General features: G+C 62.8%; 1 protein-coding gene across 2 annotated transcripts in view; it reads right to left on the bottom strand.

Annotated features, from left to right (window-relative positions):
• IHH (Indian hedgehog signaling molecule) overlaps nt 1-14276 on the bottom strand; it is a 19440-nt gene extending 5164 nt beyond the window's left edge. Inside the window, exons 1-2 of one of the 2 annotated variants that reach the window (XM_080397866.1) lie at nt 8668-9727; nt 2501-2762 (exon numbers count right to left, since the gene is read on the bottom strand). In XM_080397866.1, the coding sequence (XP_080253992.1) occupies nt 2501-2762; nt 8668-8970 (565 nt within the window). In that variant the 5' untranslated portion in view covers nt 8971-9727. Of the gene's footprint in view, nt 1-578; nt 2763-8667 lie in introns of those variants that run through there. The other variant, XM_080397865.1, reaches the window with a different exon arrangement.

The following is a 14276-nucleotide window of genomic DNA, read 5'->3' as shown; positions in this document are numbered from 1 at the left end:
CTGCAGCCCTGCTCCTTTCTCTCGCCTGCTCGTTCCTGCACTGATAATGCCAGCCAACCCCCTCTCTGAGCTGCAGGGAGATTTCACAGCTTGTGGCCATCACCAGGCAAAGGCCACCAGCTTCCTGGGCAGGGTTTCACTAGTGTTTGTCACAGAGTAAAGCACCCAAACTCTCTGGGGCTTTTCCCTTGGGATGGTGGCACAGTGCTCTTACTCCTCCCCAGACGAAAAGATGCAGCAAGTCACCAAGTGTATCCAGGGGCCCATCCTGGCACTTAGTAGGTGAACCCTGGCTTCCCAAGCAATGATGTTCAGCTTCCACAGCAGCCCTGGTCCCCCAAGCCCCAGCAACACCCATCTCTGTGTCTATATGATGCCCTCCCACCATCTGCCAAGGACACCTCATGTATGGTCCTGCTCCTGGCCCTGCATGGTCCCAGCCTCGAGCTCCCAGCCGTTCTCTGGGCCCTCATCTAATTTCTGAGTGTCCCCACCCAGATGACACTGCCCCCCATCACTCCCCCACTTTGGTTAGAGCCAAACCCCAGCCCCCAGGCCCATGAAGAGAGGCATCCATCTCTCGGACAGAATCCTTTTATTGCTCAGATGAGGTGCAGTGCCCGCCCCATGCCTGCCCCGGAGGCAGGTCCCAAATCCTGCACCCCGTATCCCCAGGCAGGTGGCAGAGCTGTGGGGAGGGGCTGGCAGAAGGACAAGAGGGCACCTGGCAGAAGTGGGGGGCACAGGCACTGGGCAAGGAGGGGTGCGCGGGTGCCAGGGGGGAACCCGAGGAGACGCAACACATACAACAGGCCATGTGGCCATCTATACAAAAATAAAAGCCATTTACTAAGAGGCAGGGGCAGCCCGGCTGCCCTCTGTACATAGCTCTGTGGGGGTCTGGATATGTGCCCCACAGCCTCCACCACGCATCCTTGGGCTCCCCATGGCCTTGGGGGTAAATACAGAGGACTCAGAGCCCCAGGGAGCTGCTGTGGGAGCAAGAGGGCTGTGGCTGGTCTCCAGAAGCCCTCCAGGGCCTCAGGGCCCCAGTCTGCTTCCTGGGCCACGGCATCCCTCTTCAGTTGGTCCAGGGAAGCATCCCAGGATTCAAGAGCCTCCATCCTTCTCCAGGGGCACTGCCCCACTCCTCTGGCCAGCCCCAAGAGGTTCTGGGGTTATGGTCCTTGCTTCAGAGCCTGGCCCCACTCCTCTGGCCACCCCCTCAGGGTGCCCTGGGACATGGGAGCCCTGGTCCTTCGCCCACGCTTTGTCTCTCTTCTTCTGGGGCGCGTTGCTCCCTCTCTGCGGCGCAGTCGCCCCACCTCCATCACCGGCTGGCGTTGCGCCCGTCCTGGCATCGGCACGGGGAGCGGGTCAGCGCGGGGGGGCAGGCTGGCGTCGAGGGGTGTCAGGCCGCTGGCCGCGGGCTAGGGCGGTAGGACAGGCAGAGTGTGGTGGGAGCCGAGCCCGGGGACAAAAGACGCGTGACAGCACCAGCCACGGCACCGCCACGGCACGGCGTGTGACCCACGGGTGCGAGGGCATGGGCGGGCAGCGCAGCCTCTCCCTGTGCGTGTGTGCGCGTGTGCAAGGGCGCTGTGTGCCCGCACCGCTCTCCGCACGGTGCCGGTGTGTGTGTGTATAGCCGCTGAGGCCGCCGCTGTGCCCACGCAAGCCCACGCACCAGCAGAGCCCTCCCACCCTGCCGCCACACGGGTCCGCGGGCGGCGGCAGCAGCGCGGCCCCTTGGGCGTGCGGCCGCGGCGGGAGCGCGGCGGGGCCGGTGCGGTGCGCGGGGCGCTGCTGCCCTCTGCCGCCCGGCTGCGCGGGGCCCGGCGCTGCGGCAGCCCAGGCAGGGCGGCTGCTCCCCGGGCCGGGGGCGACCCTTGCACCCCACGCAGTCCCGGCCCCGAGCAGGGCCTGAACGCGGCCCCCCCAGCCCCGCACTGCACCGCGAACACCCCGGCGACGATAGCAACCCTCATTCCAGTCCGGCTGCCTCTGCCCCCAGCACCCCCCAGCTCTGCTCCCCTCTGCGCAGAGCTGATCCCAGGGCACCCTGGCGCGTGTCCCTGCCCCCAGCCCCTGCCAGCCAGGGCCCGACAGATGCAGGAGCTCAAGAGCAGCTGGCGGTGGAGGACACGGCTGGATGGGGCTGAGCGTGAGCAGCTGGGCACTGAGGGAGAGCAAGGGCAGAGGCAGGGGAGACAGATGCGATGGGCAGACTGGGGGGACAGCCATGGGGAGAAGAGGATGTGGGGCAGGAAAAGGAGGGTAGAGAGGGTAGGTCTGGATGCAAACCCGTGCAAGCTAGATGGGGAATTTGCCCCATGGCACTGCTGGCCACAGGTTGCGTGACTCACTCCCCACCTGACTGCCCCAGATAGGGAAATCTTGCTGGGAGAGCCAGCACCCCCCAGGAGCACCCTACCCAGCCAGTCAGGCTCCCCAGGCGTACTGCAACGGGGGCCCTGCTCACTGCTCCCACTGGCCTTACCTGACTTGACGGAGCAGTGGATGTGCGCTTTGGACTCATAGTAGACCCAATCGAAGCCAGCCTCCACAGCCAGGCGAGCCAGCATGCCGTACTTGTTGCGGTCCCGATCCGATGTCGTGATGTCCACGGCTCGGCCCTCGTAATGCAGTGACTCCTCTGAGTGGTGCCCATCCTCGTCCCAGCCCTCTGTCACCCTCAGCTTCACCCCTGGCCACTGATTCATAACGGAGATGGCCAGGGAATTCAAGCGGTCCTTGCAGCGCTGCAGGGCAGAGGAGCAGAGTCAGTAAAAGCCTTTTGGAGTTGGGGGTTAGCTGCCTGGTTGGCAGGTATCCCACCATGCTTCCATGAAGCCTCTCTGGGTCCTCAGACCCTCTGGGGGCTGGTCCAGCAGAGGAAGATCTGAGAACATGAAGTGCTTTGTCCTTCCCATGCCCCACAGATTCCCCGCAGTGCCTGATACCCCACCATTTCTCACAGCATCTCCCAGCAGGGTATCCATCGCCTCCATCTCTCCCCCAGTTCCTGGCTCACTGGAGAGCCTGTTGGGCAGCACAGCCTGGGCTGGGGTGAAACACCCATTCTGCTCAAAGGACATCTGCCCTGTGCTAGCACTGCCCCAAGGGCTCCCAGCTCACAGAAGGAGGATTCACAAGCTGAGACCCTGCTGCCTCCTGGCTGGGAGGATTCCTCAGGGTGCCCAGCACTGTCCCCAAGCACAAATGAAACAACCTGCCCAGTCCTCAGCACAGCTCTGCTTGGTATCACTCCTCAAGTCCTGAGGCACAAGGACATGGTACTGGGCAGTCTCACAGCTTCATCCAGCCCCTGCTCACGTAGGAAGTGCAAAACCTGCCCAAGAGCTCTGTGGCACTGGAGCAAAAAGGATGTGGGGTGAAGCCCCCTCCACCTCTCCCTGCCACAAGGGCTGAAAAGCCAGGGCTGAAGAACAGCAGCGGATCCTAAAAGCCCCACACCCAGTGGTCCCAGAGGTCACACAAGCAAGGAAACTGCCCTGCCTTGTCCCCCCTGCCGCAGTGCTCCCCAGCAACCAGAGGGATGCCAGCCACAGCCTGTGCCACAGCCCTCCCTGCCTCGCCTTGCGCTGCCTGCTTCCCCCAGCCACAGCTGCATCTCAAGGAGGGACCAAGCCCTTGCATGCTTGGCTTGCAAAAGTACAGCCCACACTTCAGGGTCCCTTCCCGTGCTGCAGAAGGGACGGAGGAGAGCTAGAAAATGTGTATGGAAAGCAATACGGGAGCTTCTATGCAAAACCAGGTGAATGGACTAGGACTGTGCAGCCTGGAAAGGAGACGCTGGGGAGTCCTGGAGAGCACTACAAAATCAGAGTGAAGGACAGAGTATTCACGGTCACACATGAGGCTAGCCCTGGGAAACATTAAATGAAATAGCTGGGCAGCAGCCTGAAAACCATCCACTGCAGGGGACATTTTTGTGTGATGCCCACCCCAGTGCTGGAACTTCCCACCATGGGATGTGAGAAACAGTCATGCTGAGCATGAGCCAGGGCTATAAGACTGATGCCAGGTACACCTCCAGGCTCAGAAATGCTCCAGCACTGCTTCCAACAGGAAACTGCCCAGCTGCTCCCCTTTAGGGAGCCTTCACCCCATCCCCAGGCACCTGCTCCCATCCCAGGAAGGTGGATGCTACTGCTCTCAGGAAAACTCGCTTGCACTTGGCAGAGTCCAGGCCCTGGGAAGTGCCAGGCAAGCCTTTGCCCTGCATGAGGTGGTGGAGCACCTCTGCCCTCAGCCCAGGGCTCTCTGGGTGTGGGGAGATAAGCCAGGAAGGTGTTGGACAAATAGTTGCCAGGTGAGGGAAGGAGAAGGAGGGAAGGGAGTGACTTTTGTCCCCGTCCAACACCACCATGGTGCCACTTGGCACATGGCACAAGCAGCTTTCAAGGTCCCCAGCCCCACGAGGACCCCACAGAGAAGGGTAGTAAGGGGTTTCAGGGCTGGAGGCAGGCAGGGAGTCCCCGATGGTCCCCTGCATCCTTCAGCCATCATTCCAGCTGTCCCCTTGCTGCTCCCACACCAGCACCCTGCTCTGGGCACCCCTCATGCCCTCACTGCCGGCCCCTTCTGCCCTCCAAGGGCACCCTGCCCACACACAGACAGCGAGATTCTCCAACCCCTGTCCCACTGCCTGCCACCAGACGCCGGGGCAGGGCCACCCTTTCCTAGTGGGACCCACCTGGGCTACCGCGCCCCCTGCATGTGCGTTCCCCAGCGCAACCCCATCCCAAGGGTCCCACCTCCCCCTCCCCTGCCCGGCCGGGCGCACAGCGGCGGGCAGGGCCCGGGGCACCCTGCCCCCGGGCTGCCGGTACCGGCGGCAATGCCTGTGCCTTCGGTGGCCAGCAGGTGTCAGAGCGCGGGCAGGGACCGGCAGGGACCGGCAGGGAGCAGGTACCAGCGCGAGGGGAGCAGGCACGGGTGGGCAGGGAGCAGGCAGCGACGGGCAGTAAGCAGGCAGGGACAGGCACGGAGGGTCGGGAAGGGAGCAAGTACTAACGGGTAGGGAGCAGGCGCGAGTGGACCGGGCAGCAGCGAGCAGGGAGCAGGCATGGATGGGCAAGAAGGCAAGTATGAGGAGGGAGCAGGGAGGGATGAGCAACGATAAGCAGGGAGCAGACATGGATGAGCAAAGAACAGGCAAGTATGAGGAGGGAGCAGGGAGGGATGAGCAACGATAAATAGGGAGCAGGCAGTGATAGGCAAGGGCAAACAGGTGGGGATGGGCAGGGAGCTGGCACTGGAGGCAGGGAGAAGACAACAACAGGCAGGCATGGCCAGGGATGGGCCAGGAGCAGGCAGCAATGGACAAGGAGCCGGCACAGGTGGCAGGGAGTAGGCACAGATGGGCAGGGAGCAGACAGGGATGGGCACTGCCTGCCCAGGGGCACTGCTGCCTGCACAGACAGGTAGGCAGGGACCAAGAAACCTGTGGGCATGGGCTGTCCATAGGGTCTGTGCTTGCTGGGTGCTGCAGGGAGATCCCACCTCATCCTCACGCACAGCCCAAAATGGCTACAGCATCCTCAGGGACCAGCGTGACCATGCCTGCCTGCATGGCATAGTCCCCCCTCCTGCCTGGGGGTGAAGGGGTGACAAGGTGACAGCAAAGATGTGGAAATGCCATCATGACCCATGGGCCCTCCAGGGCCCAGGCTGGAGTGAGATGTCCAAGCATGTGGCACTGAGCCCTGGCCATGGCTCAGTGCCCCCAGCACTGTTCTGGTGCCAAGCTAGGAGCTGAAACCCATGCAACAGGCATATAACAGGGTTTAGAGGGAAGGTGGCTGGTGACAGTGTGTGTGGGGGTCACAGCTTGTCCCTGTAGTAGCGTGGTTGACTGGGCACCCCAGGCCACATGCAGACTATGCTGACCTGGGTGGCTCTATGCTGTCCCACGCACATCATGGTGGAGACGATGGGAATGTTGGGCTGGGTTCTCCCCGCTGACCAACACTGGCATCTCCCTTCTTGTCCAGACCGGGGACAGGATCATGTCCTGTGGAGGAAGCCAAATGCCTTTAGGGAAGGCAGCAGGTCTGGAAGGAAGGGCACAGCTCTAGGATGGGGCACAGTCAGCAAGGACTCCAGGGCCACCTCAGGGGAGGTATGCAGGACACTCAGGTGTGACCACAGTCTCAGTAGAGGCTTTGTGGATAGAGTGTGCTTGGCCACAGCTACCTCCATGTCCAGAGCCTGGCCAGAAGAAGAGGGTTCCCACTAGCATCTCCCCTCCCCCAGGTAAGGTTTCTCCCAGAGGAAGCCAAGAGTCCTATCCAAGGTCTCCATGAGAAATTCCTCATCACTCTAAGTAAGGTCTCCATGCCAGTTGGGCCGACAGTGGCTGCAAGGGGTGATGGCTGGGTTAGGGAGAGGCTTGGGGTTGGGACTTCATGGGGGCAGGGGGCCCGGGACATTCCTGGGCCAGGCTGCTAGGGAGAGGTAAGGCGGGCTCTGCCTCCAGCCTTATCTCAGCACCTCCGAGTGGGACCAGTGAGAGCAAACACACTGGAATTCTTGAGGAAGATGAAACGATAAAGGAAAGGCGGGCAGAGAGCAGCACTACCCACCCCCCAACCAGGCGGCATCTTCCGGCTGCCTCGGACACCCAGACCCTTGGACTTGGGGAAAGAAAACAGGTTTGAAGTGAGTCAACAGCAGTAAAAGCCAGTGCACTGGGGGAAGGGACAAGGAGTTGGGTCAATGGCCTTTCCCAACCCATAGCAACACAGGACATGGTGCCAGAGCCAGAGCTCCTGTGTCTGTGGGCATGTCCCACAGCCAGGGGCCACAGGACAAGCCTAGAGGGCTGTGGGATGGCAGCAGGCTACCAGAAGTCATGCCACCTCCACAGCAGTGGGGACAATTCCTTGCAGAGCTGTCCAAGGCACCATGATATCCATCTGTGCACAGATGCATTGTGGCCAGGGTAAGATCCCTCACTTGGGTACCCCAAGAAGACAAGGGAGCTTCCAGGTACCCTGCCAACGAGGCAGCAGGACAGCAAGAAGTGTGGGGCTGACAGCTGTGGCTGGGTTAGGGCTGGTGGTGGGAGCACTCTCAAGAGCAAATGCAGCCAGAAACCCTCTCCTGTCTCCAACTCGAGCAAGACGATGTCAACCACTTCCCCAATGCACAGACCAGCAGAGCTCACAGCTTCTTCAAGTATCCCTGAAGCTGTTCCCCAGGGGATGCAGGCTCCAGCCCAGCCCCAGGGCTCCAGTCACCAGCAACCAAGCTTTGTGCAACTCCCCAAGCTTGGTGCTGCCTCACAGGGGCTCTTGGTCCCTCTGCTGCAGTCCCCAGCCTGAGAACCACCCTGGACCATGGCCCCTGCCCTCAGGGACCTGCCCCTGGGCATGTGGGGTTGCAGAGCTGTCAAGCCAGCACCCAAGCAACTCCTCCTCCCGCTGTTAGCAACATTTCAGTCAGAAACCATGGCCAGAGCCCCTGCTCAGTGCCTACCACCACAGACACCTGTGCTCACTCACCCACCAGCCCCAGACCGGGGGGTGCAGTGGTCAGCGGAGCAGTCCTGGCTCCCCTCCACCTCCCCCGGGAGCTCACTCAGGCTGTAACCCAGTGCTGAGGCTGGTGGCCAGTTTTCTTAGCAAGGCCGTGCAGCTCCTTATCTGCATTCCTGAAACCCTCAGGCATTCTCCTGGCAATATTAAAACACAGAGTAACCTTCGTTCAGCATCACCCCCTCCTCCGCTGCCGTCCTCTGTCCCCCACACCCCTCCTTCCCACTGGCCCAGGGCACTTGTAAACTGACTGCAACAGGGCATTTGCAGTAACAGGTTGTTCCCGTCCCTGTGCGCAGCAAGCAGCCCACACCGGGCACCCTTCCCCATCCCACCTGAGACACACAGGGAAAGGGGACACTGAGGCATGGCACAGGGTTCCGGCGACAGAGTGGGGACAAGGTCAGCTAGGGTGCTCCTGGATGCCAGCTCGGGGCTCTGCCTGCTCGCCTCCCGGCCAGCACACCGGGCTCTCCGCCGTCCCTCGGTGCTAACAGGCAGGCTGCTTCCCTGCCAGCCCCTAGGCAGAGTGGAGGGACACGGGCAGGATGGGTGCAGCGGGGCAGGGTGCTGCCCGATGGGGGAACGATGCGGTGCTGCACTGCCGGCTCGGGGGTGGTTTGGCAAGGTGCTGCCAGGTCGGGAGCAGTGTGGCATGGCTCGGAGGGCACCAGGGCAGGCTGCTGCCAGCTTAGAGGGCAGGCTGCTGCCAGCTCGGGAGGCACAAGGGCACACGTTGGGGTGCAGCAGACACGGGTGCTACAGGCGCCGTGGGGCAGCGGGGCAGGGTGCTGCCCTCCCGGGCACAGGGTGCTGCCGTACCGAGGAGCAGCGCGCTGCCAGCTCCGGCTCCAACGCGCCCAGCCCAGCCGAAGGGGCAGAGGCTTTGCAGCGCCCGGCGAAGGGCGATGCCCGCGCCGCACAGCCGGCAGCCCGAGCAGGGCACCGGGATGCCCGGGGCAGGACGGGGAAACCGCAGCGCCGGGTCCCCCGCTGCTGCCTGCGCTGCCGCAGGACAGCGGGACGCAGGGCGCTCCCGGGCAGCTCCGGTGCCCGCCGATGCCCGGTGCGGGGGTAGAAGCGGGCGGCGGCGGGGCCGTACCTGGGTCATGAGCCGGTCGGCGCCGGTGTTCTCCTCGTCCTTGAAGATGATGTCGGGGTTGTAGTTGGGCGTGAGCTCCTTGAAGCGCTCCGAGTTACGCGCTATCTTGCCCTCGTAGCGGCCGCTGGCCCCCAGCGTCTTCTCGGGGACGTTAGGGCTGAACTGCTTGTAGGCGAGCGGGATGAGCTTGCGGGGCGGGCGGCGGCGGCTGCCCACCACCCTGCCCGGCCCGCAGCCGCGCACGGCCGGCGCCAGCAGCAGCGCGCACCCGCTCAGCAGCAGCAGCAGCCGCGCCGGCTTCATGGCGCGCCCGGCGGCCCCGGGGCGGCCCGGGGGACCGGCGGCTCCGGGGGCCCCGCTAGGCTCGGCCGCCGCTCCCGCCGCCCGCCCCGGGGCTCCCCATGCGGCGCGCAGCCGGCGGGCAGGTGCCGGTGCCGGTGGCGGCGGCGGCGGGGCGCGGCGGCTGCCCGGCGCGGGTGCGCTCCGGCTGCCCGGTGCGGCGGGCTGGCGTCGGCCCGCTCTGAGCTGCCGTGGCCCGGCGGCGGCAATAAATAGCGAAGGGCCGTTTGTTTTGGCAGGCGAGCGGCCGCTTGCGGGGCGCGGGGAGCGGGGCTCGGCGCTGCCGGAGCCCCCCGCGGTTTGCGCCCCGGCGGTCAGCGCGGCGGGGCTGGAGCCGGAGCCGGAGCCACCGCTGCCTCCGCTCCCCGGGCAGGAGTGAGAGGGGAAATTGAAGAGATCCGGGACCGGGAACCGCCAGGACCGCACCCTGCCCGTGTCCCAGCCTCCCAGCGCCCTCCCTCTCTCGCCTCCTCCCCGCGGAACCTGCCCCGGGCCGCCCGCAGCCTCCTCCCCCCGGCCGAGCACCGCGGCCCGCAGCCCACCCCGCCGGGGGTGCCCACCGCCACCTGCCCCCCGGGGCAGCCCCGCCGCCGCCCCGAGGCGCGCCCGGCCCGCCGCACACCCTACACCCCGCGGGGGGTCCCTCGCGGCGGCGTGGGCGCGGGGTGGCACCCCCGGGGCTCCGGCCCCTGCCGCGCCGCCTGCTCGCCAGGGGCCCGGGCCTACGGGCGGGGATCAAACAGAGCAGGGAGGCAGCTGGTTGAAATTTAACCACAATATTCTCGCTCCCCATTGTTTCCAGGGAGGCCCGATATTTCCACAACAGGATTATGGCATCTGATTAACTCGCTGAGACAACAATGAGGGGCTGGGATGGGCTTCCCCTTCTAGCTGCCAAAAGGGGAAAGTAAATACAACACCCTGATTTCAGGAGCGAGGACTTGCAGTGCCCCCCCCCAGTTCTCCCCCAGCTGTGTGCCAGGGAGGGGTCCAGCATGGTTCTGCTTGCACCCCTTCTGGATCCCTAGCACCTTCCCAGGTGAGGAAGTGGCTTGGGATGCCCCCTCTCCCCCCCAACTCTCTTTAGGGATGTCCCCTTGCCAGCTCTTCGGTGGGCACAGGGCATGGGGTCACTCCTAGGGATACACAGAGAGGCCAGGCTGGAATAGCCGCCAGATGCCCAGCTCTGGCTGCAGGTCTGTGCTGGCCTCAGAAGGACCAAGCAACCCGTCAGAGGGATGCAGGCTGGGGAACCAGCAGCACCCATGGGCTTGAGATTCTGCTATCCAGTGGCTCCAGTGGACCATTTCCCTTGCAGGAGCTGCAGGCAACGTCCAACAGGCCAGAGGCATCCCCATGAGGTTTTGGTATTGGCTTTGGGTGCCCAGAGCCTCTGTGAAGTCCTGCCACTGTGCAGGATGGTGAGGCTGTCCTGCTGCTCCTGTACATGATAGAGCAAGATGGTCTGGCCAGCAGCCTGGGACCACCCCACTTCCACATCTCCTCAGCTGATCCTTCCAGTGGAGCATCCCAAGAGCATCAGCAGAGAGAATAGAGGTGATGTGTCACAGCACCGCTCCTCATCCCTGCCCCTGACTTCCCAGGGCTGCCAAAGGGACACAGCTCTCTGTGCATCACTGTCACAGGAAAATCAGAGCCTGGACTAGGTTCACAGGGTTCTCCAGGCTAGTTCGTACTCCCACCAAAGGAATGAGTGCAGCTTTCCACTTTGTCCTTCACTGCCACAAGGGAGTGGGGAACAGGATTGTCTGCGTTGGTGCTAAGTCCAGGGGGTGCAGCACATCCAGGGGGTGCAGAAGTGCCCTATGGCTGCCAATGTCCCAAACCCAGACCTCCAAATAACTTCTGCAGCCTGCCAGCATGCAGCGTGCATGTCACAGGTGTCTGTCCCCTGCCCAGCAGCTCCAGGCTGACAGCAAGCAGCCTAGCCCTGCCCTCGTTCATACACTCATGTTCCACAGAGACCCAGGCAGACAGGGAGCTGAGTTTGTCCATGACAGCCCCTCCTACCCATGCAGGGGCCCCGGTATCCTGGCCACAGTGAGCAGTGACAGTGTCCTGTCACTGGGTGCAGAGTCCGTCACCTCTCCTTGCAGCATTTCCAGTGCCAGCCTGTGTCACTACCAGGCAAAGCCCACCGGCACATGTGGCCAGGTGGGACAGGAGCCCCCAGCATGACAGGGCAGCCAGAGCTCAGTGTGTGGGGAGACGGCTGGAGGCTGTGACAGGGTCCACCTAACCAGGGGGTGACGGGAGATTTCTACTTGGGATGGGAGGGGACACACACAACATATTTCTGCTTGGGGAGCTGGTGGGAAGGGATGCTTGCTGCCACAACACTAAGTCACAGGGAGAAATTACCTCCAGTGGAGGTGAGAGAGATGCAGCGTCCATCCCTGTATCACATGGCATCTCCCACAGCACTCAGCCACGCTCAGGCACCACTGGGACACCCGGCCACCACACACTGCTCATGCCTGCGTCCCGACTGTGCCCAAGTCCCTCCTTCCTCTGCACCGCAGCTCTCCCCACCACCGCATCCCTCTACCCCTGGCCCGAGCAGGACGGCAGCATCCCGCAGACCCCTCGCTGGGCTACCAAGGCTGCCCGGGGTGGGGGCACGGGGCTGGCACAAGGCCCCGGGGGGCTGCCCGGAGCCTGGCGCTGCGCAGGGCGAGCGGGCAAGCGGGCGGTGGAGCCAGGCGATGCAGTCTAGGTGGTGCTATTTCTCTATTTTTGCACTGGACGGGTTTGGGATTTTCCTCTCCCTATTCGCTGCCTTGGTCGTCTTCTTCTCCTCTCTCTCTCTCTATTTTTTTTTCTTTTCCTTTTCTAAAAATACTTGACAGCGATTGAAAGGTCCCTTTAATCGAGGCCACAGAGCCCTTATTAAGGGCACGGGTCGGGGTGCTGGGCCGTGCCCGGCATAACGGCTTCATTAAACCCTGCGAAAACTAATATTTATGGAATCAAATTTATGGAGGCCGAGGCCGAACTTGTGGCCTTTAATGTGTGTCGGGAGCTCAAATCCAGCCGGCTCCAGGGAGGAGGGGGTGGGGACAGGGAAGGAGACCCCAGCGGGACAGGATGGGATAATAGGTGGTGACATTCCCTAGAGCTGGTGGCAACTTGGGCCAGGGAGGCACTGGCAGCCCCACACTGGAGTCCTGGGGGCCACGGTCCCTGCAGTGGCCTGGGGGGTATCAGCAGAACTCTTTTTCCTGCTGATGTCTTCACTCTCCTGCTTTTATTTACCCTGCATCCATGCTCCTGCATCTCCACCTTCCCCTGCCTTGGGAGCAGGGTAAGTGGAGCAGGATCAGTCTCTGCAGCTGGTCTTTACCACCAGTCCATGCCCACTGCGGTGCTTGCCCATCCCTGGGGCACAGGGCCACAGGGCACTCTGGGGGAACTTACTCTGCAGCACGACAGAGCTCTTGAGCAACACGCCTGCAGCATCCCTGGGACTGGCTCCCCTGAGCTAAGCACTCCAGAGAGAAGCAGAGACACAGCCCAGGTGCAGCGGGTAGCCAGGACAACCTGGGGGTGCAGGTGCTGGTTTGTACACCCACTCCCCTATAGAGTCCACCAGCCACTGGCACAGCCGGGATGGGAATGTGCCCTCACCACGCAATGTCCCCTCAGCCCCAAAGGGAGCAGACAAGCCAGATGCCCTTACTGGGGTGATATACTCTCCTCCTGCACATGCTGGACTGCATGGAGGAGCTGCACAAACCCCAGACCCAGCACGGAGCTGAGGGACATGGCTTGGAACAGAGCAGCTCCCAGGCCAGGAGATGGAGCTCACATGGATGGAGCAGGGGTTGCACCAGGGTTCAGCCTGGTAACGGAAGAGCTGCTAAACTCCTGCTGCCCCCAGTCCTACCCCTCTTCCCAGCTGTGCCTGGCAGGCAGATCCAAAGCAGCTAGGGTAAGATCCTGGCAGATGGGAGAAGGCAGGATACATAGTTAAGGCTGTCAGTACAAGCTCCCCATCCCATGGCTTCCCCTTCTCACCACCCACCCTGCCTCGTATGCTGCTCCCTCGGAGAGGAAATATAAAAAGCAACCAGCTGCTCTCGCCCTGGGACTGGCCGGCTGTGGCCCAGCAAAGGCCCTTTCATTCCCCTTCCACAGACACAGGGGCTGCTCCGGATGTTTTTGTTTCCCCCTTGCCGCCCAGGAGAGCCGGCAGCATGACTGTGGCCGGCCCAGCCCAGGGGAGCAGGGCAGCCAGGGGCACAGGTCCCTATCCCAGGAGAGCAGCACCATGGGCTGCAGCTTACCTGCAGCAGTGCTGCCTCACTCTGCCTGCTGTTTTAGGACTTGGCTGGGACACAGGAGTAGAGTCCCAGCCCCAAAGGAAGCATGTAGGCACAAGGGCTGGAAAAGGAGAGCAGGGGTTAATGGATGGATGGGTGGGTGGGTAGATGGATGGATGGATGGATGGGGTGTGGGTTGTGCTCGGTGTCCAGGGAGCATCCACAACCTGCTCCAGGGCTGCTCCCAAGCCTGGGAACTTTCAGCGTGTCAGTGGCTTGGTTGTCCCCTGCTCCTTGGAGGTCAGAGCATGGATTAACCCCCTATCACCTGCCCACTAACTCTGGGGGAGCTGCCTGCAAATAGAGGGTGCCCCTCAGCCTGGCCAGGATGCCTTTGCCAACCTGCTACTACAAGGGCTTCACCTGGCTCCAGGCACCAGCACGTGGTGTGTCCCCAGCATGGGACAAGGAGAATGTGGGCCCCAGCCCCCTCCAGTATGCTGTGCCCCCAGGATCTCGAGGGTCCCCTCCTGTACACCCCACCCCACATACTGCTGCTCAGGATGAGGCACAGCATGGTCTGGGAGCTGCCAACCTGCCCCCCAACAATGAGCTGCTGTCACCTCCTCACTGTCCAGAGCTGCTGCAAGCCCCTGGAACATCAGGACTGACCTCAGCAGGACCCAGCCACAACAAGGGTTGCACCCTTGCCTGGACATTACAGGCCTAGGGGGGACAGAGCAAGAGGAGAGGGAATCTCACCCACAGTCCTTTATTGCAAACCCACACAAGAGCATCCAAACCCCATAGTCCTGCCAGAGTCCCAGCTGTCCCAACCTGCCCAGCAGCATCCCTCCCACTCACCCCAGGTCCATCACTGGCTCAACCACAAGGCAGCCTGGGCAAGTTCTGCTCCAGGGAAGAGGTAGAAAAGTTCCTGAGACAATGGTGAAGAAAGGAGACACCCCATCTCCCCAGCTGGAGACA

This window comes from Falco punctatus, assembly GCF_963210335.1.
Source record: "Falco punctatus genome assembly, chromosome: 8".
Classification (NCBI taxonomy): domain Eukaryota; kingdom Metazoa; phylum Chordata; class Aves; order Falconiformes; family Falconidae; genus Falco; species Falco punctatus.
This window is presented reverse-complemented; position numbering and strand designations above follow the sequence as displayed.